General features: G+C 41.6%; 3 protein-coding genes across 3 annotated transcripts in view; 1 reads left to right on the top strand and 2 right to left on the bottom strand.

Moving 5' to 3' along the window:
- LOC119407646 (piezo-type mechanosensitive ion channel component 1) overlaps positions 1 to 4,161 on the bottom strand; it is a 29,718-nt gene extending 25,557 nt beyond the window's left edge. The window contains exon 1 of the mRNA XM_037674470.1: positions 3,708 to 4,161. Within this exon, the coding sequence (XP_037530398.1) occupies positions 3,708 to 3,771 (64 nt within the window). The 5' untranslated portion in view covers positions 3,772 to 4,161. The remainder of the gene's footprint in view (positions 1 to 3,707) is intronic.
- A 4,508-nt stretch (positions 4,162 to 8,669) lies between these two features.
- cdt1 (chromatin licensing and DNA replication factor 1) lies at positions 8,670 to 19,712 on the top strand. The gene is made up of 9 exons (XM_037688203.1): positions 8,670 to 9,167; positions 13,547 to 13,836; positions 13,911 to 14,105; positions 15,211 to 15,356; positions 15,484 to 15,584; positions 15,725 to 15,913; positions 16,966 to 17,127; positions 17,207 to 17,408; positions 19,546 to 19,712. The coding sequence occupies exons 1-9, from the start codon at positions 8,736 to 8,738 to the stop codon at positions 19,710 to 19,712; spliced, it is 1,884 nt and encodes a 627-aa protein (XP_037544131.1). The 5' UTR covers positions 8,670 to 8,735.
- A 5,416-nt stretch (positions 19,713 to 25,128) lies between these two features.
- Positions 25,129 to 27,793, bottom strand: part of aprt (adenine phosphoribosyltransferase) — a 7,552-nt gene continuing 4,887 nt past the window's right edge. The window contains exons 4-5 of the mRNA XM_037688193.1: positions 27,543 to 27,621; positions 25,129 to 25,597 (exon numbers count right to left, since the gene is read on the bottom strand). Of these exons, the coding sequence (XP_037544121.1) occupies positions 25,458 to 25,597; positions 27,543 to 27,621 (219 nt within the window). The 3' untranslated portion in view covers positions 25,129 to 25,457. The remainder of the gene's footprint in view (positions 25,598 to 27,542; positions 27,622 to 27,793) is intronic.

The raw sequence follows: 27,793 nt of genomic DNA, 5'->3' as shown, positions 1-27,793 counted from the left end.
TGAGGGTGGGGGGCAAGTGTGAGTGTTTCACCTACCCCACCCACAATTTTGATGTTGTCGGGGCCGGGGTGTGAACCGGCGATCTTCGGATCACAAGCCCACCTCTCTAACCTCTGCGCCACCACTCCCCAAATTGATTTAGTGTTTTTTGTTCTGTGATCCTATCTTTTTATTAATTCTTGAGTTATTATTATTAGTGTTTTTTTCTCATTAACTTTACTCCCATTGATGCTGTTGTTTAGCACTTTGATACCAGGTTCTGTTTTAAATGTGCTCTATAAATAAAGTTGACTTGACTTCTTGAAATATTTTGATGATATTAAAACTGTAAATGATGGGAATTAAAAGTCTGCCATTTTTCACTGAAGAACATTACAATAGTTGCTCGCTAGTTTGTGGTTCATCTTTCGCAGACTCGCTCTTTCACGTTTTTTAATGTAAGATTGTACACGACACACGATTGTCAACTTTAATATTACTCACGTGATTGAGACGGTAAAAGTTAAAGAAAAAAACTTGGGACAGGTGCTGCCATTTTGTAGTTTTCTTTCAATAAACCTAAACTGTAACGTCAGTCAAAAGAACTACACTACCCAGAAGCCAACAGTGCTTCCAGTCGCTGCTGTCTGCCGAAATGGAGGGAAAGTATAGCAACGCAAAGTCAGAAGTAACAATCGATCTATGAAGCTCACAGGACTGGCAGGAAGGTCACAAATAATCCTGAAGCACAGTTATCCACGTCACATGAACCTGGACGGGGCGGTGAGCTTCGTCACTGCAGGGTAGGTCTGCAGAACCAGAACCGAGCCCGACCAGAACCGAGCTGCTGGTATGCAGAGCTGGTGAGTACCCAGATTTTGCAGTGCTGTACAGTACAAATACATGTTGTTTAAATGACGTAGGTTTAAGAGTTTAGAACATTGCAAGAGTGTGGGAAGGGTAAAGCCTTAATAAATATATAAATACTAAAATAAATACAGCGTTCCTACTTCATGGTTCTTCACCTATCGTGGTTGTGTGTGGAACGCAACCCCACAATACTCAAGGGACTACTGTATTCTGAAATTGTGCCACTACTTCCTTCACAGACTGGTGAACTCTGTCCATCTTTACTTCTGATTCAGTCCCTAAAACGCTCTTTTTAAACCCAGTCCTCTCCTGATCTGCTGCCAATTAATCTAATCAAGTGCAAACTGCTCCTCCAGCTGTTCCTTATTCATACTACTTTACTTTTACAGCCTTTTGTAATCTCTTTACAATTACATGCTGCTTGTGCACAGCATGCATGTGGGGGCCGAGGCAGGGCAGCCGACTCGGGACCCGAAAGTCCCAGCTCCATCCCCAGCCATTCCCACATGTCATGGTGTCTCTGAGCAGGACACCCAATCCCTAACTGCTCCCCGGGCACCTACATAGCTGCCCACTGCTCCACCTGGGTGTATCCCAGGTGTGATGGGTTAAATGCAGGGAACCAATTTCACCATTGTATGGGAACAACGATGACAACACATAGCACTTTATTTATTTATGTCTTTCCCCAAAGATTTCCACAGACTCTGTTGGTATGCACAGTGTCAGAAACAATATCCTTGATCTTTTGCCGTGCACTTTGTAATAAGCAAGTCTGAAGTTACCAACATGCACAAACTTGCTGAGCTAAATTCATTTTTAGGCAATACTAAAATATCCAGGCAGGACAAAAAAATAATAAAAACCTCTCTTTTAAGTGTTGTTTTAAAGTCTGTCTTGGATTAAGGTAACACTCCGAGCTGCCATTCCTCACTGTAATTTCATGAGTCACTTAAGCTGGCTCACTGGCTCACTTCAGCCCTCCCAGAACCACATGGATCAAGGCTCAGTCGGCCTGCACCGTTTCCTCTGCCGCTGGTGCTCCGGCAATTACAGTGGGCTGCAGAAGTATTCACACCCCTTCGTAATTTGTTTCACTGGATTACAACCTGGAATTTAAATGGATTTTCAGGTTGATCATAAATAAAGTCATGGGGGGGGGCTGTAGTCTTAAATATCTCATGAACCAGAGGATAGATTTTAAATAAACTCAAAAATTAATAATTGGATGTAGAGCTGTAGTAATGAGCTGTACCTACAGCTGATGAACTTTGGAAGTCAACCCAGTTCAAGATGGCCGCTACAGCCATCTGACCTTATGAAACATAAAAATGTCTATAACCCAGTCAACTCTGCAAATATTCATTTATTCAACCTTTATTTATCCAGGTTAGTCTCACTGAGTCATATTTACAAGAGAGACCTCTTTTAGACAGACAACATATAAAGTACAGACTTTTACAGACTCTTCTTCTTTCGGCTGCTCCCTGCATTAGGGGTCGCCACAGCGAACTAAGTACAGACAATAAACTACAATAAAATACAATAAACTACAATAAACTACAATAAAATGCAATTAAAGTAAAATCAGTGTTATAAAACAATAAATCAAGAATGTTGACCTAAGATTTATGTGGTAGTAGCTGAGCATCATCTCCAACACAAACTTCAAGCTTTGCACAACATGACTGCGTAAAAGTTTGGTATTAACCTCTAGAATCAATTATGTCTGTTAGCAAAATAGCTAATAAACAATTAGACCCATTTAAGTGAAATTTTCTGAACATAATCACTGGATGAACCTGAACTGATTTAGTTTTAGAGTCTTTCTGTGTCAAGATGGCTGCCACAGCTAATCCACCGTAAGTCAGTTAAGTTTAGAGATACTGAGCTGAAGTTTGGTGTGGTAGTAGCTGAGAGTCATCCTCCACACATACTCCAAGCAATCCGTATTGCGCAACACCTCTCTTTAAATCTTCAGTACTAACCTTTAGAGTCTGTTAGCTAAATAGCTCAAGAACCACCTGAGTCAAGGTCAAGTCAGGTCAACCTGAGTCGTGGCTGCCACAGCTTGTCACCGTAGCAAACACAAAAATGAGTAAAAGACAGTTTTACAGATATTGACTGTGCATATTCCAAGCATTATACACTGTGCAGCATTTTTCTTTAAAGCTTTGGTGTTCACTTTTGGAGTCAACTATGCCTGTTAGCAAAATATTTCATGAACCACTTGCTGGCTAAATGGCTATACCTCAGTCAGTTTGATGGACAATTAGCTAAAACTTGGTATGGTAGTAGCTGAGAGTCATCCTCAACATAGACTCTGAGCACTGACACTTTAACTTAAAACAGCTCCACCCTCAATTTAACTAAATAATCTGGAGTTAATCTTTAGTGCACATGTTTCTAATCAAACAGAAAAACCCGTTTAAATTCCACTAAATTCAATTAAAATCAAGGGGATTAACAGTTGTGTGGATTTAAATGAGGCCTAATTACTCCAGGTGTGCAACCAGGCTGTGTCTCCAGCACCTTTTTTTGTCTAGTTTCAACATCTTCTGCGTGAGTTGCGCAGTCTCACCGCAGAACACCAATCTGACGCAAACAACTCGCCTGCGCGCGCTTCTGGTTTAAACAGACTAAAGTTGAGTCTCTCCCTGTTCTCTGGACACGTTTCTAAAACCGCGTGGGCATTAAATCCTGCGTGGGAAATCATTCCTGCTTGAAAGTGGAAAGTACAAAAGTTCCCCTCCTCGTTGAGAAGTTCAGCTGCTTCTTCAGCAGTTAGTCACCACCCCGCCGCAACGTCAACAGAAACAACACGATCCACTGCACCCACGATCACACAACGAGCTCACCTGTCAACAGGGTGGAGGGCAGCAGGAAGCAGTAAACCAGCCACAGAAGCACCTGGACATCCATGATCTGCTCCGTGTCCGACAACCAGCGATGACTGGATCTCACGCGCTCCGATCAGATGGGATGATTAAACATGGCAGCGCGTCGGTTGCTTTCATGGTCCTCCCGAAAGTTTCCGTTTCTGTCGACAGTTCTTGATCCTCCCGGCTCGGAGCTGCTCGGACGGAGCGAGGAAGAAAAGTTTTGGGTTCGTGCGTCCTCGGGCCCGGGGAGAGCGTGCACAGCGAGCCGAGCTGAAGGTGGAAAATGTGATTCACATGAGCGTGAGGGGCGTTCATATAGAGGAGCTATTCTGCTGCTGGTCACCTCCCTGTTTCATGCATGCCTCTGCTGGAACTGCCAGTCACAGCTGGAGAACCCGGCGAACTTCACAACTTTCTGCTGCAGCGCCTCTGCGGCTGAAACACTGCGTTAGCTGCTGCTGGTGGTGCTGGGAGGACTTCCAGTGGAGTTCAGCTCGTGCCCCGTTCACTGGTCGGTGATAAAACATCTGTCTCGAAGACAGCGCGTCTGCCACACCTGACGTCAAACATATCCAGATGTGTGGTTCAACAGCGCCCCCACACGTACACACCGAGCCATGCAGGCGGCAGCGATGTGTCAGGGAGTCCGCCATCTTGGACAGGGCGACGCCCCCACGACGCTAATGCTAACCCTTTCCTGAGTGACGACATTCGTCAGGTTTTTAATATAAAACCCAGTAATAATGGTGTGGACACTGATTCTATATCAACGCTATTGTAATACTTTATTTTTCCCATACAGTTTACAGTCTAGTTCTACATAATTTGTGTTGTTTTATGTCATGTTGTCATATGCAGCTTAACACAAGGTGAGCAGAAATGTTCAGGATGAGAAGAACCGATTCGACTTGCCAAAAACAAAAAAACAAACGAAATACTAAAGCATGCAATAAGGGGTACAAAATAAAGAACCAACAAGTGAAAAAGAAACAATATTTACAAGGTCCAGAAGAAATATAGTAAGCAACAATGTGGTAGAAAATAACGGTGCAAGTATGAATTAACATGAATAAGTATTTCACAGATAGTAATCTAAGCTTAAATGCACATGATATATATTGCACATAACTATAGTGTGAGTGCACAGGTAGTAACTGAGATTAATTGAATATGATGGTAAGGTATTGACATACATGACATATACATGATACAGCCACATAGTGCAACACTAATAAACACATTAGTTGTCACAGATGTGGCTTTGTGCAATTTATTGTCAATTGTTCAGTATTATTATCAAGAGTTTAGTAATCTGACAGCTTGTGGGTCTTTGAGTCTTTTCATGCATGATGGCAGATTCCTGCATCGTCTGCCTGAGGGTAATGGAAGAGTCCTTGTGCAGGGTGGGTGTGGTCTTTAATGATGCTGTGTGCTTTACACAGACATCGGCTGTGGTAGATGTCCTGGATGGTGTGGAGACTGCTACCAATGATGTCTGCTGCTTGCACCACCCTCTGTAGAACTTTCCGGCTCTGACTGGTGCAGTTCCTGTACCACCCTGTGATGATGCAAGCTCTCAATGATGCACCTTTCAAAGTTAGTGAAGATGCTGGCGTTCGCATCACGTGTTAGCCCTTCACACAGCAAAATGCTCAATTCAATTCATTTTATTTATATGGCGTCAAGCCACAGCAGCAGTCATCTCAGGGCACTGAACAGAAACATTCACATCAAAAGTCAGTTAATGTTATTTATCTGAGGAGACAGTAGATTGCTTTGAGTCTGTGTTCAGCCCATTTGGGGTGCCATGACTGTTGTGCTTTGTCATTTTTATAATATTCAAACTATTTATTTACAAATATTGTCTCCATAGACATGCTTGATACCTCTTAAATTTTTCCAAAAATACTGTTCTTTCAGTAACCTGCATTAGCATACTTAGTCTATTTTGACTTCTAACAAATGTTAAGTCAGATCCTCTGGACAGATAAAAAAAATAAAATAAAAATATTACATCTGCAAATCCATTCCAAAGATCCATCCTCCCCCAGAAAATTTGGAATAACAGAGATGCCATTTCCTCTGTTTGGGTGTATTTTAACAGGTTGTTAAACATCTATGATTACCTACATTTGTAAACACTTGATTAAATTGATTAAAAACAGGTCTCTCTTTTAAATGAGTCCTTGAGGCTCAGTGAGACTAACAACCTGTATAAATAAAGCTTGAATTGAAATTACTATTTTAAAGAGCAACAACAACAGAGGCAGGGCAGCCGACTCTGGACCTAAAGGTCCCATCGATTTATTATTATTTATAACAAGCCTGTGTGTGAATAGAGCAGCTCCTGTTCTGTCAAGCGTCCTAACACAAGGAAGTCATCGGCAGCAAATTGGGACCCAATCACGCGGCTTGCCTTTATGATAGCTTGGTTCGTGCCTCGAGTACCCAGACTCAAATGCTTTGGGCAGAACGGATCAGATCTCGGGGATTTTACTCAGGCACGTTCCATCAGAGTGGCCATGTAATTTGGACATTTCGGAACCATTTGGACCAACACAGACTCAAGGTAGATGTCCCTAAGTTCGGCCTGTCCCCAAAACAACTGTGTGTTTATCTGAATTTGGCTCCCTCAGCTGGCCTTGAAGGCCATCTTATCTGAATTTGCCTGGAGAAAATGTGATCTGATGCTCTGCCCCGCTCCCTCCCCCTACCATCGAGGACTTTCCAACTGATCAAACAGAGGATACCAGCTGAATAAACATTATGTCATCATTTCAGGACTCTTGGATTCCCATAGGCGTTGTCCCTGGCCATTCCCCGACATCATCCGAGAATGTTTACGGATCTCATCGGAGGGAACTGGTTGATCATTCCATCCTTATCAGAACTCTTAAAGTGTCCTAGAGTGCATCCTTGAACATTGCTCACAGCTCTTGTCGTGCAATGATAATAAAGCTTATTCTAATTCTGAAAATCTAAGATGGCTGTATCTGCAAGTATCTCAATCGCTCTGCATGGCATTGGACAAGCAGACAAAAACAAAACAAAGACGAAAAATAAATAAAAAATATCTGCATCTATTCTTATACACAGTGTAACTCCTATCCAAATGGCCAAAGTTCTTATTTATTATTAAATATGTAATGAATATTTAAGTTATTAAATATCATTTGAGGGTGGCATAGTGGATCAGTTGGTAGAGCTGTTGCCTCTCAGCGAGAAGGTCACCAGATGAAATCCTAGCCAGGGGGACTTTCTGGGTGGAGTTTGCATGTTCTCTCCATGCTGCGTGGGTTTTCTCCAGGTACTCCAGTTTCCTCCCACAGACCAAAAACATGCATGTTAGGCTGATTGGTAACCCTAAATTGTCCATAGGTGTGAGTGAGAGAGTGAATGGTTGTAAGTGTCCCTGTGATGGGCCTGTGACCTTCCCAGGGTGTAACCCGCCTCTCGTACAGTAACTGCTGGGAACCAGTGACATTTACATTCATTCAACCACATTAATATTTGTTTAAACAGTGAAATGTCATACATCAAACCATTGTTTTCTGTAGTGGCTATTTGCATGAATGGATGCAATGATTTAACCTGAAACACAATCACATCAAAACAGAAAAATAAGACAAAAAAGGCACCTTGTTCTTAACACTCCACACTCCCGTTTCTGGTATTGATCATCACATGTGACTGATCAGGCTGAAATGTAAGTAATCAAGTTCTCTAACTACGTTTTTTCTTTCTTTCAATTTAGTGTGATTGGTTTATCCAACAATGGTAACTTTTTCTGTTGTATTTATCCAGATTTGTTGAAAATGTGCTGGTGGCTATATTACCACATGGATTTATGAATTTCATGGATTTACAGGCAGCTGTGGCTGAGTGGTTAGAGCAGTCAACCTCCAATGAAAATGTTGGGGGTTCAATTCCACCAGCAGTCACAAGCTGAAGTGTCCCTGGGCAAGACACTGAACCCCTCATTGCCTCCAATGTGTGTCCCATCAGTGTATGAATGTGATCTAAAGTTCTGATTATTCTCTACAGATTCAGATTAGCTTTGTAGAGATCTAGTATAGAGCTGTATGAATGGGTTAATGAGGACACAGATTGTGTTGTAAAGAGCTTTGAGTATCTTGATAAGATAGAAAGGTGCTATATAATTACAGCCATTTACGCTTACCAATAACATGAAAGATTTCATTCAAAATGTTGCATCACCACCACAAGACTTAATGTTGATAAAATAAATTACACTTTCTGTTAGGAACTATGACAAAAAAATCAAGAACATAATTAGAAACACAATGGCACTTAATTTTGTTATTTCAATTACAACAGTAGACTAAGTCCTCCTTTTAAATAATTATGATGCTCATCGTCTTCTCATTTTTGTATTCCATAGTATTGCAGCTACATAAATTTATCAAGCCTTAAAAATAACATTGCACAGGCGCTTGTGTTGTCCCATATATGTTCGAGTTATGTTTGATATGACCACATGAAGTTTTAGATCAATATCTGCAAAACTGACTGTTACAGCCATTTTTGTGTGTTCTGCGGTCAGATGGCTGTGGCAGTCATCTTGAATAGGGTTGGCTCCAAAAGTTGTGGAGGTACATCCACGGATTATTTTCTTAAAGTAGCATTCAAATCCGTCCAGTAGTTTGCAAAATATTTTGCTAACAGATATGGAGCGTCAACATATATAATGTAATATGTGGCGGCCATATTAAATCAGTTTGACTCTAAGAGTAAAACATTTGTAGATGTACGATATTTGATTGCTTAATATTACACACTCCTTGAGCCTTTCGGTGACGGGCAAGTACAGTCTGATGATGTGACTTTAACTCGTAGACCGGAAAAGGCGTGGCTTCTTCTGATTTCGCGCGAAAATTTATTTCTTCTTCCTGCTGTGACCATATCCGGAGCGCGAGCGGTCGTTGTTTCAGAGTTTATTTACGGATTTCGCTCGGCTCGTTGTTACTCTCTGCGGGTACCGACATGTCTCAGGCTCGAGTTACGGATTTCTTTGTGCAGAGGAAGAAAGTGACCTCTGAACCGGCCAAAGGAGCCAAACAGCGGCAGCGCAGCAGCTTCGTTTCTTCTTCTACGATCAGCTTTAAAACTCCCAGCGAAAACAAAGACGCTGTTTCCTGTTCGTCCCCGGTTCACAAGGAGTTTTTACGAGTTATCGACGAAGCTTCTGGTGTTAATAATAATAATAATGGAGGCGAGTCCAACCCCGGTAAAGACTCAATCTTCTCCAGTCCGCGGACACCGAAGAGGAGCTCTGCTGATGCGGAGATAACTGAGCATTCATTGTCCAAAAAGAGACGGCAAGCCGTAGAGGTCAGAAAGGCTTCGACTAACGGAGAGAAAACGACCAAGAAGTCTGCCAGGAAGAAACTTCTGCTCCAGGATGATTCACCTCAGGTAAAAAGACAAAACAGTCAGGACTATTTTATTTTTGGGAGCCTTTTTTGGGCACAAATTGTCTTGTTTGTTTATTTTTGTTATTATTTTTGCATGTTTGATCTCCAACAGGCCTGGTAATGCAACACACACAAAAAAAATTAATTCAGACTGTTCTAATTCAATTATCAACAGTCTCTGTTTGAGTGTTCAAATTGAAGGTGCACCATGTTAAAGAAATCATCTACCTGCAACACTCAAGTTAGTCATGGGGAGAAGAGTCCACTCTCTTTCAGTGATAAGGTTTTACATATCAGGATATAATAAAGTGATCTGATCTTTACCAGTGTCTACATTTATTCAAATCCAACTTAAAGTGTAAAACCCACAGCAAATTCCACCATATTATTATTATTTCTTCAAACGGAGAACACAACAGAGAAGCTGCATGATGAAGTCCACCCTCGCTGCTTTAAGAGGTTTAGTATCAATCAGGGGCTGCTAAGTAAATGCATCTGATTCTGACTGACTTCAGTATGATCACCTTTTTAAAAGCAGTAGGTTTAGTCAGTCTGCTGATCTATATCATACAGGTGTGTGTTAACCACTTGCCAAAGTGGAAAGACATCAACAATGACCTTAGAAGTAAATGTTGCTGCTGATCAATCTGGGAAGGGTTAAAGGTTGATTCCAAACAATTTAGGGTCCATTGTACAGAGTAAAGTATTATTCACAAGTGGAAAACATTTAAGACAGCTGCCGATCTCACCAGGAGTGGAGGGCCTAGCAAATTCACCCCAGCGTCAGACAGTGTTGCTGTTTTTCTTTCAGCTCTTCCTTCTGCAGAGGTTGCTATTGTAAGAGAATAAGGCCAGACTGTATGAGAGTAAAAAACAACCAAATGGTTTCGTCTCAGACTCTTCAGGTAGCAAGGCAAAGGTCAACGTTTATGACAGTATAATTACAAAAAGACTGAACAAGTCTGACTTGTTTGGACGTGTTTCTAGGAAACAACATCTTCACTCTAATAAGAGCAAAGCAGCAGGATTTATGTTTGTCAAGTTGCTACTAAATGAACCACAAGGATTTTGGAACAATGCACTTTGGATAGATGAGACCAAAGTAGTAATGTTTACCCATAATGCACAGCACCAGATCAAGTTAAGCATATCAGCCCAAACATCTCACGCCCACTGTGAAGTACTGTGGATCTGGACTTGTTTTCAGCCTTAGGACCTGGGCACCTTGCAGTTATTGATTCAACCATGACCTCCTCTGTAAACTAAAGGAGTCAAATGTGATGTTTGTTGACTGCTGAAGTTTGGATCAGTCTGGGTCCTGATGCAACCCAGCAACAAATTCACAACAAAACAGTTGGAAAGGGAAAGAAGGTGTTGTGATGGTTCGGTCAAGGTCCAGACCTCAGCCTGATTGAAATGTTGAGGCTTTCTTTAAGAGTGCTGTGTTGAAACAAAAACCTGCAAACTTCTAAGAACTGACTCAACAATGGAAAGAAGATTGGGTCAAAATTCCTCTACAACCATCTGAGAGAATGATAGTCATGTAAAGAAGAACCACTGAGAGTTTTTCTACTAAAGGTGGTTCTACAAGCAGCTGGATCACGGGGTGGGCTTCGTTTTTCACACATCTTTTCCATTTCAACTTCATTTTTGTTTAATAAATAATGGCACGGTGGAATCTGCTGTGTGCTTTTGTACACCCCAAGTTAGATTTGAATAATTTTAGAACGTGGTAATAAAGACCAGATTTTATATTGTGTCCTGAAATGTAAAACTACTATAACTGGAAGTACAGTGATGCTTGAACGTTTGTGAAGCCTTTATAATAATTTTCTATATTTCTGCATAAATATGAGCTAAAATATCATCAGATTTTCACTCAAGTCCTAAAAGTAGATAAAGATACAGATTCAGAGTTTCTTTATTGTCATTTGCACCTCATGTGGTGCATGTGGTGGAGCAAAATTATGTACACAGGGTCCCAGTTACATCCAACAATAAAATGTATAAGAAAAACAGTAATAACATCTAAGATATGAACTAAGAAAAACATCAACTAAATATACACTAAGCACTCATAACATAAAAACAATACGTCGAACAGCAGCATGAACATGAGTCTGTGTGAAGAGATGAACACGCATGAACACAGCAACATGAAACAGATCAGCAGCAACATGAAACAGATCAGCAGCAACATGATATGGTTTTTCACAGTGATTATTCTAGTTAGAGATTCATGAGTCTAACAGCTTCAGGGTAGAAGCTGTTCCTCAGTCTTGTTGTTCTACACTTAATGCTCCTTAACCTCCTTCCTGAGGGGAGTGGGGCAAAAAGTGTGTGTGCTGGGTGAGTGGGGTCCTTCATGATGCAGGTGGCCCTCTTCCTGCTTCTGGAGGTGTAGATGTTTGTGATGGTGGGAAGACTGACTCCAACATCTTCTGTGCAGCCTTCACCACTCTCTGCAAAGCTTTTCTTTCTGCAGCTGTGCAACCTCCATGCCACATGTTGATGCTGGAGCACAGGATGCTCTCCACTGCACACCTGCAGAAGGAGATGAGGACTGAGCTTCCCAGAACAGCTCGTCTGAGGAAGTAGAGTCTCTGATGAGCTTTCTTGATCAGGCTGGTGGTGTTGTTGCTCCAGCTGAGGTTGTCATTCATGTGTACACCCAAGTACTTGTAGCTGGAGACCACTTCCACCACAGATCCTCTTATATTTAGGGGGTGTAGGTGTGTTTGTTCCTTCTGAAGTCCACAATCATCTTCTTCGTCTTCTTCACATTGATGTGAAGGTTATTCTCTTTACACCAGCTCTCCAGGTGTTCCACCTCCTGCCTGTAGCTGGACTCGTCATTGTTTGTGATGCATCCCACCACAGCTGTATCATCTGCAAACTTTACAATATTACAGCTGTAGATGAACAGATGCTGAGATATATTCATCAATTAAAACAGATTCTTCATTTTTCTGGACTGAATATAAACGTGCATTGAATTTAATGAAATGTGGACGTAAGACGTTAATTATCTTTGACTCACCACGACAGTGGGTCATTTATTAACAGAATCAAGTTTAACACATCAAACATTTACATTAATTTGGCAAAATATGAAAATAACAACATAATTAATCAGCGAGCTGTACAATTATGATCAATTATCCACACGGCGGTGGATGAGCACTTTACACAGACATTTCTAAAAATATCTGTCAATGATTTCTACTTGATAGAAGAATTTTTAAAGATGGAAAGATGAAGTTTAGTGGGAGTGAAAGATGGATGAGGGAGAATGTGGTGTGTATGAGTGAAAAGTGTTGACAGGACGACACCCTCCATCCGACCCAGCTTTTCCTCGGTACGCTCAGTAGGGGACTAGACTCATTTACCTCTCTGACGATGAATCAGAAGAAGAGGAGCTCCAGTTAACGCTACCTTTCAGCGTCTCCATAGGATGGCTGTGACTCGTCCGAAGTAGTGACGATATCCCGTCTGACACAAGTTCACCTCAGCCAGTGGACCTCACATGAGTGGGGTTCGTCCGAGTTCCACTCAGAGGTGAAGATGTTATAGGTCAAGTTCACTACACAGCCTGGCCCTGGATGGGTAGCTTTACAATCATACATGAGCAGAGTGAACAGGAGAGGGCTCAACACACATCCCTGAGGGGAGCCAGTGTTGAGGGTTATGGTGAAGGAGGAGTAGTTGTGGATCCTCACACACTGCAGTCTGTTTGTTAAGAAGTCTAGGACCCAGAGAGAACCCAGTTAAACAAATGACACAAAAATATTATACTTTGTTACTTATTGAGAAAAATGATCCAATATTACATGTTTGTGAGAGGTAAAAGTATGTGAACCTTTGCTTTCAGTATCTGAATGCTCTGCTATCATTGCCTGATCTGATATAAATCGGAAGCAAAACCACTTATAAACAGCCATCAGTGTGCTAATGATCCATTGTTAGGCTGATGGTCCTTCTTGAGCATGTGAGCAGCTGGTTTTGGTTGTCAGCAGCAAACTGGTTGATCCACTCTGAGAAGGTGCTATTTAAGAGACTGAGCTGAAAACAGCACCTCAGACTGAGGGAAGTCTCTCGGATGAGAGACGAAACGTTTCTATATATTTTTTTGGTTGTTTTGCTTTGTTTTGTTTTTTTGAATGTCCAGAGGACCAGATTTAACTTTTTTAGACACATAAACTTGTGTAAATGTCTTAACACACATTTTGGTTCTTAAGAGAAATAATCAAATATTACAAGCAGCCCCACTGCCGTGAATAATCTCAGCTGTCAGAGGCCCAAAAAATATCTCCCCAGTTTATTTGACAACATACTGAAAATGTCTCTTTGATCATTTGCCTGTTTGTAAAGGTTCAACAGGCTGCTCCTCGTAAAGTGGACATCACGTCCCTCAAGGCTCAACTTCAGAGGATAAAGAAACAGTCCAATGTTGACCCTGCCTCCTCAGCTTTAGCTTCCACTTCCTCCTCCTCTCTGGCTTCTATAAACAATGCGACCCCAGCTGCTTTCAAAACCACCACACCCACAGATGCTAACCCCGTTAACGTCTCTGTGGCCCGGGCCAGAGAGCTAGCAGCCAGAGCCCTGAGGAGGAAGGAGACGAGAGAAGCCGATGAGATCAAGAAGACTGAGACGCACACTCAGGACAGGTGAGCGAGCTGAACTCTGGCTGTGCTTTAATATTTGTTTGCTGAGCTGATTTGGTTTCTTGGTTCTTGTCCAGGACTGAGCAGCCAGCATACCAGCGGTACCACACCCTTGCTCAGGCAGTCCCGCCTGGCCTGTCACTGCCTTATCAATACAAGGTTCTGGCTGAGATGTTCAGGAGTATGGAGACTGTGATTGCCATGTTGTACAACCGCTCTGAGACCGCCACCTTCAGCAAGATCAAGCAGGCCGTTCAGGATATGTTGCACAAGTATGTCACAAGATGGATGCACCTACACTCACAACTGAGGTCAACTTAGAGTTGCAAACTAACCCAACGTGCATGTTTTAGGACTGCGGCAGCTCTAACCGCTGCACAGCTGTGCTGCTTTCAGAATCTCTCATTTGTGGACTTGGTCAAAGCTGTAAAGCTGAATGAACTCCTGCAGCGTTAGCAAAACCCACGTAAACAGTACATCATACATTTCAACTTCCCATCTGTCCTACCGAGTGCTGTCAGTGAGTGACAGACGCACGTTTTAATACTACCGTTACTGTTTGAAGACTATGCTGGTGAAGATTCTCAGTCATCCAGGACATGATGAACAGAGGGGCCTCATCTGTGAATTAGAGTAACAAAGACCTTAAGAAACCCCTACTGTTAAGGTGTTGAGGTGTGAATTGCCAATCTACATATGTGTGTGTCTTATCTCACTCAGCCTTATAACCTGTATCTCTCACTCTCTGCTCTTTGAATTGAGAAAGCTCCTCGGATGCGAAACATCTTCTGTTACAAATAAAGTCCAGTTGTTTTTGTATTGAATGTTTTTAAGACTGTTGCTGTATTTGCATATTGCCCAGGACATCCTTGTAAAAGAGATTAATGATCTCAATGGATTTCTTCCTGGTAAAATAATGGTTTTTAAAAAAGTGTGTGGTTACCATGGTGACCATAATTTGCCACTGGCTGCAGCTTTAATGTTCCTTATGATCTTTAGTCTGTTCACGTTTCTTATAGATAAAAAAGTCAGCACTTTGTCAGCTTTTAGATTATCGCAAAAACACCAAATCCCTAATGACAGATGCTGGCATTTTGGGCATTAGTTGAATTTCACCTTTCAAGAGTTTCTTCATAAATGTTATTATTGCTATTCTTTGCTTTTTCACTGGTAAAAAACACATTTGGATGAAACTAATACCTGATTTTTTTTAAGAAGCTGATACATATTCTGTTTTTATTTGAATGTACTGAATGATTTAATCAAAACAGTCGTACATTCACTAAATCAAAAAGGACAAAAGTAAAACTAGGAGTCCTTTCTCTAGTCACAGATTTTTAGGAGATTTGAATAAACCTTGAACATGTTGTCTTTTAGGCGGTTTGAGGAGGGCCACATCTGTCAGATAAAGACGGTGTTTCCTGAAGCGTACTCGTTCAAACAGGAGAAGAACATCCCAACATTCAGCAGCAGCGTGTTGAAGGGCAGCTACCAGCTGACTGTGGAGCCCCTCTTTGGACCTGGTCAGAACCTGCTTTATTCAGACACTTTTCTCTAAAGTGGGATTTTTTTTAAATATCCGAGCCTTAAAGCCAGATCCAACTTGTGATGAGTTTTGTGTTCATTGCTGGTCTTTGTGTGCGTCATCAGATCAAAATGAAGCCCGACCTGTACTGTCCGCCTCTCGTCTCCTGGAAAGACGACGCATCTTCCACCAGAACCTGGTTTCTATCGTCAAACAGCATCATAAGGTAAGCAGCTGGTTCAGTACCATCTACTGCTTCCATCTGGCGTCTCGTGGTCCTTCCAGAACCCCTCTTGATCAAAGAGCTGCAGTTTACATGTGAAAGCCTCTGACTTGTTTTTGAACCTTCTCCCTCTCTTTCTGCAGGACTTCTTGTCCTCACTGGTTCCTCCAGTTTCTGTTCCAGAGGACAAACTGACCCGCTGGCACCCTCGCTTTAATGTGGACACCGTCCCAGCTGTCCTTCCCAGCTTGCTGCCTCAGGCTCCTGTTCCAGAGAAACTGACCACAGCTCAGGAGGTGCTGGACAAGGCCCGTTCACTCATCACCCCCAAGGTATGGACTCGTTTATTTAGCTGACTCATCAGCAACAACCAAACATTCATCGTTCATACTGAAGTTAAAGTTATTGGAACAAATGGGTCAGAAGACCCGTCTTATTTTCCAAAACTGTTCCCAGCTCTAAAACAGACAGTAAACCTTTGAGCAGAGCAGCTCCCAAATGACCAGTGAGTGGAGAGAAGGTATGAAAAGTCAGCGTCTTACCTGTTTCAGATGGCTTCTTTAATGACTTCAGTTTGGAGAAATGGAGTTCTGACAAGATGATGTCTATTCCAAACACAGCTCCGATCAAAATGGATTCCTGCTGTTTTAAAACAAATCTGATCTCAAAGATTTCAAACGCTAACACTTGTATATAAAATAATAAATATAAAAGCGTCCTTGTTGCTCGAGGTGGGAGATTTCAAGGCTGTCTAAATCATGTAAGACTTGAATGATGGCTGTTCTAATAATTCTCCAGCTGTCAGTCTTTAATTGTGCAGTAAACGTATGATAAGCCCATTCAGGTCGTATTAACAAGCCAATGGTGGTTTGTCTCAGTGGACACACTTCAGATGGAAATCACTGCTGTTTTAAACTCCAATCTACAAAGTTTTATAGCAGTTCGTGCAAATGCTATTCACACTTTCACATCATCAATTTTGTTTCACAGGCAAAAGTATGATGATTGATTTGACCTTTGCCCTGTGCTACAGCTTGATGCTTACCACAGAAACCCACGTAGCTAACCACGGATTGCAAAATGAAAGTAGTGTTTGCATTAACCGCTACAAAATCTTGGAGACTGAAGTTGTTTTGAGATGGCAGCACTTTGATTGTTGTTGTATTCAGATTAGCCATTAGCTCATCAGTGCAGTCAGAATTATAGTTTGTTTCCAGACTGAGGTTCAAAGAGCTATCTACAGCAGGTAAGAGAGTTATTGTTCATAACTTTTCCACAGAACATCACTTTAAAATGGTCAGAATACATTTTATTTCTGTGCTTAACAGGAATCAGTTCTCATTCGTCAGTAGCTAAATGAAACTTGTTTTTGTTCTGTGTTCAGATGGAGAAGGCCCTGATTTCTCTGACCTTAAACACAGAAGACAAGGACACACAGAGTTCTGAGTCAACATGCTCACAGAGCCAGACCTGCTGTCAAACATCTGCTCCTGTAGCTCAGCTCCCAGCTTCCCTGAAGGGGGTTTCCCAGTCCCTGCTGGACAGGGTAGGTTCACCAGCTTCAGTGTGTGTCGTCAGGTTATGTTGGTTCTTTAGGTTCTAATTTCTTATCTAACTTCTGACAGATACGAGCCAAAGAGGCCCAGAAGCTCCAGGCGGCCATGACTCGCAGCCCTGCTCAGGAGGAGCGGCTGCTGATGATGTCGAGGCTCGGGGAGATGGTGAGGATCCTTCGCAACGTGTTTGTTGCAGAGAAGAAAGTGGCGTTAATAATGGAGGTGGCCTGCAACAGGATGGTGGCGAGCTACAGATCAGCTCTCAGCACAGGTTGGTTCAGACACAGACAGGAGGGGTTTCTGTCACTAAACCTCCTTTGTAAGTTATTGTATTATTAGGATGCAAAAGTATACACACCCCTTGGTTTTCTTTGTTTTGTTGCACTGCAGCCTGGAAATTTACAAGGATTTATTTTATTCCAAGTTAATATGTTGCTGATGGAAGGGTCTGAAATATTCATCTTAGGTGCATGTCCACTGTGAGAGACATAATCTAAATTTAAAAAAATCTGGAAATCACAATGTATGATTTTTAAAAATAATTTGTGTGTTACTGCTGCAAATAAGTATTTGAACACCTGTGAAAATCAATGTTAATATTTGGTACAGTAGCCTTTGTTTGCAGTTACAGAGGTCAAAGGTTTCCTGTAGTTTTTCAGCAGGTGTGCACACACTGCAGCAGAGAGTTTGGATCATTCCTCCACACACATCTTCTCTAGATCAACCAGGTTTCTGGGCTGTCACGGAGAAACACAGAGTTTGAGCTCCCTCCAAAGACTTTCTATAGGGTTTAGGTCTGGAGACTGGCTAGGCCACTCCAGAACCTTGATATGCTTCTTACGGAGCCACTCCTTGGTTCTCCTGGCTGTGTGCTTTGGGTCATTGTCATGTTGGAAGACCCAGCCATGCCCCATCTTCAATGCTCTAACTGAAGGAAGGAGGGTGTTCCCCATAATCTCTCACTACATGGCCCCGGTCATCCTCTCCTTAATACAGTGCAGTCGTCCTGTCCCATGTGCAGAAAAACACCCCCAAAGCATGATGCATCCACCCCCATGCTTCACAGTAGGGATGGTGTTTTGGGGATGGTACTCATCATTCTTCGTCCTCCAAACACAGCGAGTGGAATTAAGACCAAAAATTTCTATTTTGGTCTCATCTGACCACATAACTTTCTCCCATGACTCCTCTGGATCATCCAAATGGTCATGGGCAAACTTAAGACGGTCCTGGATGTGTGCTGATTTAAGCAGGGGAAACCTTCTGTGCCATGCGTGATTTTAAACTATGATGTCTTAGTGTATTACCCACAGTAACCATGGAAACAGTGGTGCCAGCTCTCTTCTATATATATCTATATCTATAGATGTGTATAGATATATATCTGTATATCTATATCTATAGATGTATATATATATATATATATATATATATTTTTTTTTTTTCATTTAGCCTTTATTTATCCAGGTAGTCTCATTGAGCCACGATAACTCATTTTCAAGAGAGACCTGTTTAGGGAGCAGATGGGGGGTTAAGGGCCTTGCTCATGGGCCCAGAGTGGGGCGAATGAGGATGGGGGCAAGTGTGGGTGCTTCACCTAATCAGCTGCAACAGGAAGTTTATCCTGCAGCTCTGTGCTGCACAAAAGTGCAGCAGGTGCTAAATAATTTAAAATAATTTGTTTTAAATAACAATTCCATGCTGATCGTGCAGCTCATCCATCAATCAGCCAATTGTTTGTCTTGTCCACTCTTATTTTGAAAAACTGCGATAGGTCTAGTCCGCAATAAACAAACTTCGAAGTAGCGAGGGACTACTCTATATTTTATTTTGGAGTTGATAACATTTTTAGACTTTTTCTGTTAGTGGACTTAAACAAAACATTTTATTTTAATGGTAATTAGTAGAGGCGCACTGATAAATCGGCTGGCCGATTTATCGGCCCTGATTTCATTAATTTTGGGAAATCGGAAATCGGCTGATACTTGCATAAGAAATCGATTTTACTGATTTTTTTATTTATTTTTAGTTTTAACAACAAATGTCTGAACTTAATTTATATTTCAGAGCACTACCTCATGGCCAGTTAAAACAAGCTTATTGTTTCTAGGATATTGTTCAAAGTATGTTTTTCAATAAAATAAGATTGAAAATTGAAGGTGTGTTGTTACCTGACAGTGTTGCTTATAAAACAAAATCGGTATCGGCCAAAATCTGAATTGGCAGGTCAGACTTTTTAAAAATCGGTGATTGGCCAGAAAACTGCAATCGGTGCACCCCTAATAATTAGAATAAGCCTTTCGCTTTAAAGAGACTTCATGTTGTAACTGTGCTCTAGTTTTCCTGTATTTTCAGGTAAGTGCTGTTTGAAAAATGAACGGACTCTGCCCTTTGTCTCTGCTGAGCAGGTGAGATGGAGAAGCACCTCCGTCTGCTGGCAGAAGTAGTGGCAGACTGGCTCACCATTCATCCCATCAGGAAGGACTTCTACCTGAAGCTGAACAAAAATGTGGAGCTCAGCATCGTTCTGGAACAACTCAACAGCAGACTCAAAGAGGAGGAAGAGAAACTCTGAGAAACGTCAAGCCTCAACTTTTAGTGTGAACTTTTCTCTACAGCTCCGTGTTACGAGCTGCTGGTTGTTCAGCAGCATATTTTTGTTCATTTCATTTTTGTTAAACGACAGAATTTTGCCACGTTGGGAACAGATGCAGCTTGAGACTTTTTTTTCTTCTTTTTTTTTATAAAGCATTGATCATGTAGACGTTTGTTTCTGGCTTGATTCAGGTCTTCATGTTTGGTAAAAAGGATGTTTTAACAAGTTGTAAAGACAGTTTTTGAAGGGTTAACGTTTGTGTGCTGACTCTCATTTCATTAAGAGTATGTGACACTTAAATGATGACAAATGTTTAGATTATAAAGAAATGCGTGTTTCTCAGAGCCACAGTGCCTCCTTTAATTTCTTGTGAATTCAATTTATGTAAAAGTAAAAAAAACTTTCAGGAAAAAATAATTTTGTAGAAATTCTGAATGGTGCCATTGTCCGAATTTCCAGCCTACGCTACAATTTTGTTCTATAAAGGCTAAAAAGATTTGAGGAACTTTGTTTCAAATATTTTTATTGTAAGGCTTCCACTGAACATCGCAATCATTGACATTAAATTACTGCCTTTTACATTTTCCAAACAAACATGTGAAAACTATAGAAAGACAAAGAAAAAACAGACAACCATGCACAAAACAAAGACATTGAAGAAAAACATCCACATCCAACCCCCTACACTAGAAAGTACTACCTAGGCATAGTAAGATTACTGCTCGTATGGTAACTAAAAGTCCTTTTCTTCCATAAGAGATCACCGATTTCCAGATTGTTTCACAATCTTCCAGTTAGTCATTGAGGATGTACTGTGTCCTCCAGGTGAAGTGTATCAGTCAGTGATGAGATCCAGCCTTTAAAGGTTGGGGCCTCCTTTTTTTCCTAGAACATCAGATTTAGTTTTTTTTTTTTACATGGAGGAGTCCATTGGACAGAAGGTTCTGATCTGTCCTCCCCAATATCTCAAATTGTTCTGACCCACCCAGACTAACCAAAAGTGCATCCAGTCTGGTTCTAAAGGCTCTGGAGAAGAAGAAGAACAACCTCCAAAATTCCTGAAGACTGGGGCACAACGTGTAATAAATCTGCATCTGTTTGATTTATCACATAGTGCTGACACATCTGGGAACATTTTGTGTAACCTTGTCTGAATGGGGTAATCTGCATCATTTTGAACTGGATCAGAACATGTCTGGCATTAAGGGAGCACAAATTAATGTCTCAGACCTTTTTTTCCACAAATCCTCTGGTTTTTCCATCCCCAGTTCTTTTACACACTCAGTCTTAACTGTAGTAATGTTTACTTGTCTGTGTCCTTGTAAAATTTTGTAGATAAATGAATTTACATTATTTTTAGTTGTACATTCTCTGAGGCACTGGTCTAGTTTGTCCAGTGTTGTATTGTCAAAGTTGTGAAGGTGAGTTCTTATATACACAAAGTCCCCAACACATTGCAATCCCAGTTCTTTCCACTAGTCGAAAGCTCCATCCAGGGCTGAAGGAGTAAATGATGGATTTGAAAATAATGATAGAGCTCCTAAAATGTCCATGCTCAATAATCCAGGTTTACAATTACAATCCAACAATTTTCAGTCAGGTCATCTGGACAGTTTCTTTTTTTGGCTGAAACGTTTCACCTTCGATCCAGAAGGCTTCATCAGTCAAGGAAACGCAACACAAAACTGATTCTTCCTCCAAACGGCTTACTCCAAAGTGGAATAAACCAGTTATGTTTGGCTGATGAAGCCTTCCGGATGGAAGGTGAAACATTTCAGAAAAGAAAGAAAAGAAACTGTCCAGATGACCTGACTGAAAAATGTTGGATTGTATACCTGGATTATTGAGCATGGACTTTTTTGGTTTTGAACCAGTTTGACATGACGATGAGGAAGAGGGCCGGCCACAGAGGAGAGGGCATGCCAAAGACACCGTCTTAGTACCAACATAACTGGTTTGTTCCACTTTGGAATAAGCTGGGGGAAGAATCAGTTTTGTGTTGTGTGTTTCCTTGACTGATGAAGCCTTCTGGATTGAAGGTGAAATGTTTCGGGAAAAAAAAAAAAAAACTGTCCAGATGACCTGACTGAAAAATGTTGGATCGAGCTTCTAGTTTGAAATGTTTTGTTTCCAAATCTGGATGGCATCATGTATCACCGGGTTGTGACATGTTTTTCCCAGACGGATTGGAGACATAGCACCAGTCGAGTGAGGGAGGCAGTCCTCCCGTTCCACGTGCAGCCAGCTATCAAGGGCAACTGTCTCATCTGACTAGTAGGAAAAAGAACGAATGTTAGCCCCCAGTAATAATGTATAAAGTTTGGGAGGGCTAGACCCCCATCCGTGCACAGATGTCCCTTATTGATCCTATAGTTCCAGATAAAGGGATGAAGTATGGTGTCTAGCTTTTTAAATAAAGTTTATGGGCAAATTCTGAAAGAGATGCAACAACTGAGGGAGACTGACCATTTTAACTGCATTTACTCTTCAGGGAAATGGTGAGTGTCCTCCAGAATTCCAGCTTCCTCTTAAATGTATCCAGTATCTCCATAAAGTTAACTTCAACTAGGGAATTATGTTTCTTGGGAATAACTAAGCCTAGATATCTAAATTTGTTCCAAGCTAGTTTAGACATGCCTCTCGTCCACCTCAGCACCATGGGACACGGAGCCTTTTCTCACTCTGACCCCCCAGACATCCGTAATATTGACTCCCTTCAGACCTTCAAATCACAACTCAAAACTCATCTGTTCAAGTTAGCCCTCTCATTTTCATTTCTTGTTATTTTCTTCTTGGTTTAGTGTTTTTAAAGCCATTTTGTAGTTTTATTTTGCATTTTATTTTGTGTTTTGAATGTTGTGAAGTCGTGGTGACCGATCGATCTACGTTCCTACCCTCATCTATGGTTAGGATGCCTCCTGGACGCCTCTCTGGTGAGGTGTTCTGGACTCGTCCCACCGGGAGGAGACCCAGAGGAAGACCCAGAACACACTGGAGGGACTATATGTTTCTCGGCTGGCCTGGGAACGCCTCGGGATTCCCCCGGAGGAGCTGGACCAAGTGGCTGGGGAGAGGGAAGTCTGGGCCTCCCTACTTAGGCTGCTACCCCCGCGACCCGACCCCGGATAAGCGGAAGAAAATGGATGGATGGATAGATGTTGTGAAGTGTCCTTGGGTGTTTTGAAAGGCGGTAATAAATAAAAATGTATTATTATTATTAAATGATACTTAGCACAGATGGATCTAAGCATTGAACATCATCAGTTCACCTTTACCCCAGTTTATTTTATACCAAGAGAAAGTGCTAAATCACTAAACTGTCTCAAGCAGAGCTGGCATAGTGTACAGATGTATCTGCATAGAGCGATATTTTATTGTGAGTGTAAGATACACGTGTATTTTTTCATTGTCTCGTACTGTTACTGCCAGCAGTGGTTCCATCCAGAGCAAGCCCAAATAATGGGGCTGAGAGGGCATCCTAGTGCTCCTATGTAGAATGAACCTATCTGAAACAGATCTGAGGAACTTTAGTAGCAGGCTTATTTTAACCAGACACTTCAACTTGAATTCAATTTATTTATTTTGCTCCATTTCACAGCAAACCTCCCAAGGCACTGTGCAAAAACCATTTACGTTATAAAATGATGCCAATTAATAAAAGTTAACTATCTAAGGAAGCCAGCAGATGGTGCTGAATCTTTACTTTGACATGATCTCCCATCCTGAGCAGCACACTGGCAACGGTGGGAAGGAATGACTCGATTTTATAACGAGAAGAAGCCTCCAGCAGAACCAGGCTGAGGATGGGCGTCCATCGCCTCGACCGGCTGGGGTTAAAGAGAAAATACAAGGGACAGACACAACAATGGCTGACCCTGGTGTAGTTTCTATGGAATAAAGATATGATATAAATCATTACAAATATGAGCAGAGTGAGTAAAGACAGCAGCAGAGGGAGAGGTGGTCAGTTTGTCCTCCAGCAGTTTAAACCTGTAGCAGCAAAACAAAGGGATAGCTCAGGGAACCCAAGGCAACCCTAGCTATAGGATTTATCAAAAAGTCTTAAACTCAAAAGTAGTACAGTAGTATAAGCTCTGCCTCCCATTTCTAGAAACACTAGGAACAAGTAAGCCTGAAGTCTGAGAGCGAAGTGCTCTGTTAGGAAAATATGGAACAAGATCTGTAATATAAGATGGAGCCAGGTTGTTGAGAGCTTTGTAGGTTAGAAATAAGATTTTAAACTATTCTGAATTTGACAGGGAGCCCATGGAGAAGATAAAACTGGAGAGATGTCTCCTAACTCGGATCAGAACTGACAGCAGCATTTTCCATCAACTGAAACAGACTTGTAAACACTTTTGGACGACCAGATAATAAAGAATAGTCCAGTCTAAAAGTGATAAATGCATGAATCCACTTTTCTGCATCATTTTTGGACCAGTTTCTAATTTTATCAATGAAAATTGGTGAAGGCACCGGTGTTAACGAGGGCTGTATTCCACAAACATGATTTGTGATGTGAGGAGCCGAGGTGTACCCTTACATCGCCTCGAACATACTGTACGCCATGAAACAGGCATTGTATACTGACAAAACGACTAAACCTTAATGTAGAAACTGTAAAGAGCCCAGATTAAACATCAGTCCAACCTGCTTCCAGTGGCTCCAGAGCATTATTCCTCTGTGAGCCACGTTTTGGTGTATTTTTTCCAAAGGAGTGTAAACTGAGGATTTTGACAGAAAAAAACTAAATAAATGATGAAAGTAAAAAAATTAAATAAAAGAATACTTTGGTACTTATGCACATTTAGGAGTCCATTGCTTCAGTCAAAAAGATTTTTCATGTTTTAGAGCTTCTGCAAATGTTTATCCCTTTGCATAACAATCAAACTTTAATCATGTTCTATGTAAAAGTAAATTGATAAGGAAGGCTTTACTGTGAGTCAGAGAGAATTAGTGAAGCAGTTTCATATTTATAAAGTTAGACAAGACCTGAAATCATTAGAGCAACACAAGACATTTAATTTATAAAAGAACAGCTTTTACATCTCATTGTCTGATGTCAGTTTTATGCCGTTACACAGTTTGCTGTAATAAAAGTGAATATTCTGCCAGAATCAACAGACAGTTTTATTATCCAGGTAGAGACACGTCACCCGATAGACTGGATCAACGGGCACGCAACTCTCTGAAGAAACTCCTTTCAGGCTCTTTCTTTCTCCCATTTCTGGGTACCTGGATCTGGTAAAACAACGGCATAAGATGCACAAAAACATCCTTAGAACCAAAATAATAGCTTCAAACAATTGTTGAATGTCGCTTTGAAACTCAGGTAAAAATGTCTGTTCTGTACAACTGGCTTCTGCGTACAGCTTTAACATCTGGAACTCCTCCAACATGCAGAATTCATAAGAACTTAAAAAAATTGAAATAAACCCTTTTTAATTAACAAGTAAAGAGTTTTTCCTAAAGGACATGCTATACAGATGGAGTATGATTTGTTCCTTTCTAATCAAACTGCTGCCTACAGGCGTTTATCCTCATCCTTGAAGAGTCTTCATGAGAGTGAAGCAGAGCTTCAGCCCTGCTGTCAGAACATCAGCACAGCTCAAATCAGTCAGAAGCGCTTGGCGTAGAATTTTAAGAGATTTCTCGTACTTCCAGTACTGGTCCCAGTCTCTGTACTCAATGGGTTCTGTTGGAGCGTAGGGGTGTCGGTACTCGTCAGTACTGAACCAGAGAGAACACCTTGTGTGGTTTCAGTCTGTCGATGCCGTTCAGATCTTTGAGCTCGACCACCACCATGCAGCCCAGAACCTCCGCCTGCAGCTTCCTGATCAGCTCACTGGCTGCCAGCAGAGTCCCTGCAACACACAGTCAGAACTTGGGTCATTCATGGTGTTTAAACCCAATCTGGTCAAATACCAGAGATCATGTAGGAGTCCCTGATTATGGCTTCCAGTTAGGACCTTTGAAATAAATGGGACTGGGGTGATTTAGTACAGCTCAACATCCATTTTCTCTTCATGTTTATGTGTTTACAGTAGGAAGCAAAAGTATCCACCCCCACGTCAGTGTCATATTTTTTGTCTTCTAACCTGGTGTTTTAAATAGATTTTCAATTTGATTTTAACCAGTAAAATATACAAAAAATCTCCTCCACTTTTCTTAAACGGTCTCTTTAATTTGCTCCAGCTTTCCTTCCAGTCTGGCAAATTTCCCAGTTCCTGCTGATGAAAAGCATCCCCACAGCATGATGCTGCCTCCACCATGCTTCACTGTGGGGATGGTGCTCTCAGTGTTAGGCTCGTACCAGACCAAAGACTCTTTTTTTATAGGTGAACATCGGACCAGAACCCAGACGTTGAAGCCAGAACAGGACCAACTTTCCTGTCGGCTGGTTCCATGACTAGATTTAAGCCCCGCCCACTTCATTTCAACAATCAAGAACTAAAAACACATTTCAGATCAATAGTTACTGGTGTTGATGACGTGTTCATGTTCTTACCTTGCTGCTGTGTGTTCAAATATTTGTTTTTTCTAAAACCTTCAGCTATAATTAATTTCATGATTAAAATACAAGTTTTGTCACACCAGGGTTGTATGTGGGGCAGCAGGTAGGACTTAAAGCTCCACACTGCTGGTGCACAGATTCTGAATTTAAACATTTCAGAAATTGTTTTTCTCCTTAAATATAACTTCACTAAGTTGGAACACTTGTGTAGGTTCATTGCGGTTCAATGAAAAATCAACGCAGACGTGTTCCTGCTTTTAATATTTTATACCGTTTCATAATGTAGCTGTTTTTTATTTTGTTTAATATCACTTCTTTCATTTACTTTGCATTTTATATGCTCTTATATGAATGTTTATTGCCGTCTGATTCTATTCATAACTTATATGGACAGAATGTCTCGGTGCAGCCAGGGGGTGGAGGCATTCTGGTTCGGTGGCCTCAGGATTCCATCTCTGCTCTTTGCAGATGATGTGGTCCTGTTGGTATCATTGTGCCGTGATCTTCAGCTCTCACTGGAGCGGTTCACAGCCGAGTGTGAAGCAGCTGGGATGAGAATCAGCACCTCCAAATCTGAGACCATGGTCCTCAGTTGAAAAAGGGTGGATTGGTCTCTTCAGGTCGAGGGTGAGGTTCTGCCTCAAGTGGAGGAGTTCAAGTATCTCGGGGTTTTGTTCACGAGTGAGGGAAGAATGAAGCGAGAGACTGACAGATGGACTGGTGCAACATCTGCAGTATTGTGGACTCTGTACCGGTCTGTTGTGGTGAAGAAAGAGCTGAGCTGTAAGACAAAGCTCTCAGTTTACTGGTCAGTTTATGTTCCTACCCTCATCTATGGTCATGAACTCTGGGTGGTGACTGAAAGAATGAGATCATGAATACAGGAGGTTGAAATGAGTTTCCTCTGCAGGGTAGCTGGAATAGGGTGAGAAGTTCAGTTGTCAGGAGAGACTCAGAGTAGAACCGCTGCTCCTCCACATCGAGAGGAGCCAGTTGAAGTGGTTCAGGCATCTGGTAAAGATGCTCCCTGGGCACCTCCCTAAGGAGGTGCTTCGGGTGTGTTCGACTGGGAGGAGCGGGGAAGACCCAGGACATGCTGTCTTTCCAGCTCTGCCCCCGAGACCTGACTTGAGAACAAGTGGAAGACGATGGATGGATGGATGGATGGATGGATGGATAGATGGATGGATGGATGGATGGATAGATGTACGTTTTTCCTCCCCATTCTTTAAATATATGACAAGCAGTCAGAATGAGTATAGTGATGAATGTGATTGTTTAAAAGCAATCCTCACCTCCAGTAGCCAGAAGATCATCAATAATCAGAACCTTCTGCCCTGCAGCCACTGCATCCTCCTGAATCTCTACTTCTGCCTGACGATAAACAAACACAAGATTAGAAAAGGGGGAGAAACTGACATTTCTTATTGCTCTGATCAACCAGACAAACTACAGTAGTCCCTCGTTTATCACAGGGGATCTGTACACTGAAACCCTGCGATAAGTGAAAAACCATGTAATACAAATAGTAGTACAAGTAGTAATT

The sequence above is a fragment of the Nematolebias whitei genome, chromosome 1 (assembly GCF_014905685.2).
Source record: "Nematolebias whitei isolate Nwh7 chromosome 1, NemWhi1, whole genome shotgun sequence".
Lineage (NCBI taxonomy): Eukaryota > Metazoa > Chordata > Actinopteri > Cyprinodontiformes > Rivulidae > Nematolebias > Nematolebias whitei.
The sequence above is the reverse complement of the archived record's forward strand: the minus strand, read 5'-3'. Positions and strand labels throughout refer to the sequence as shown.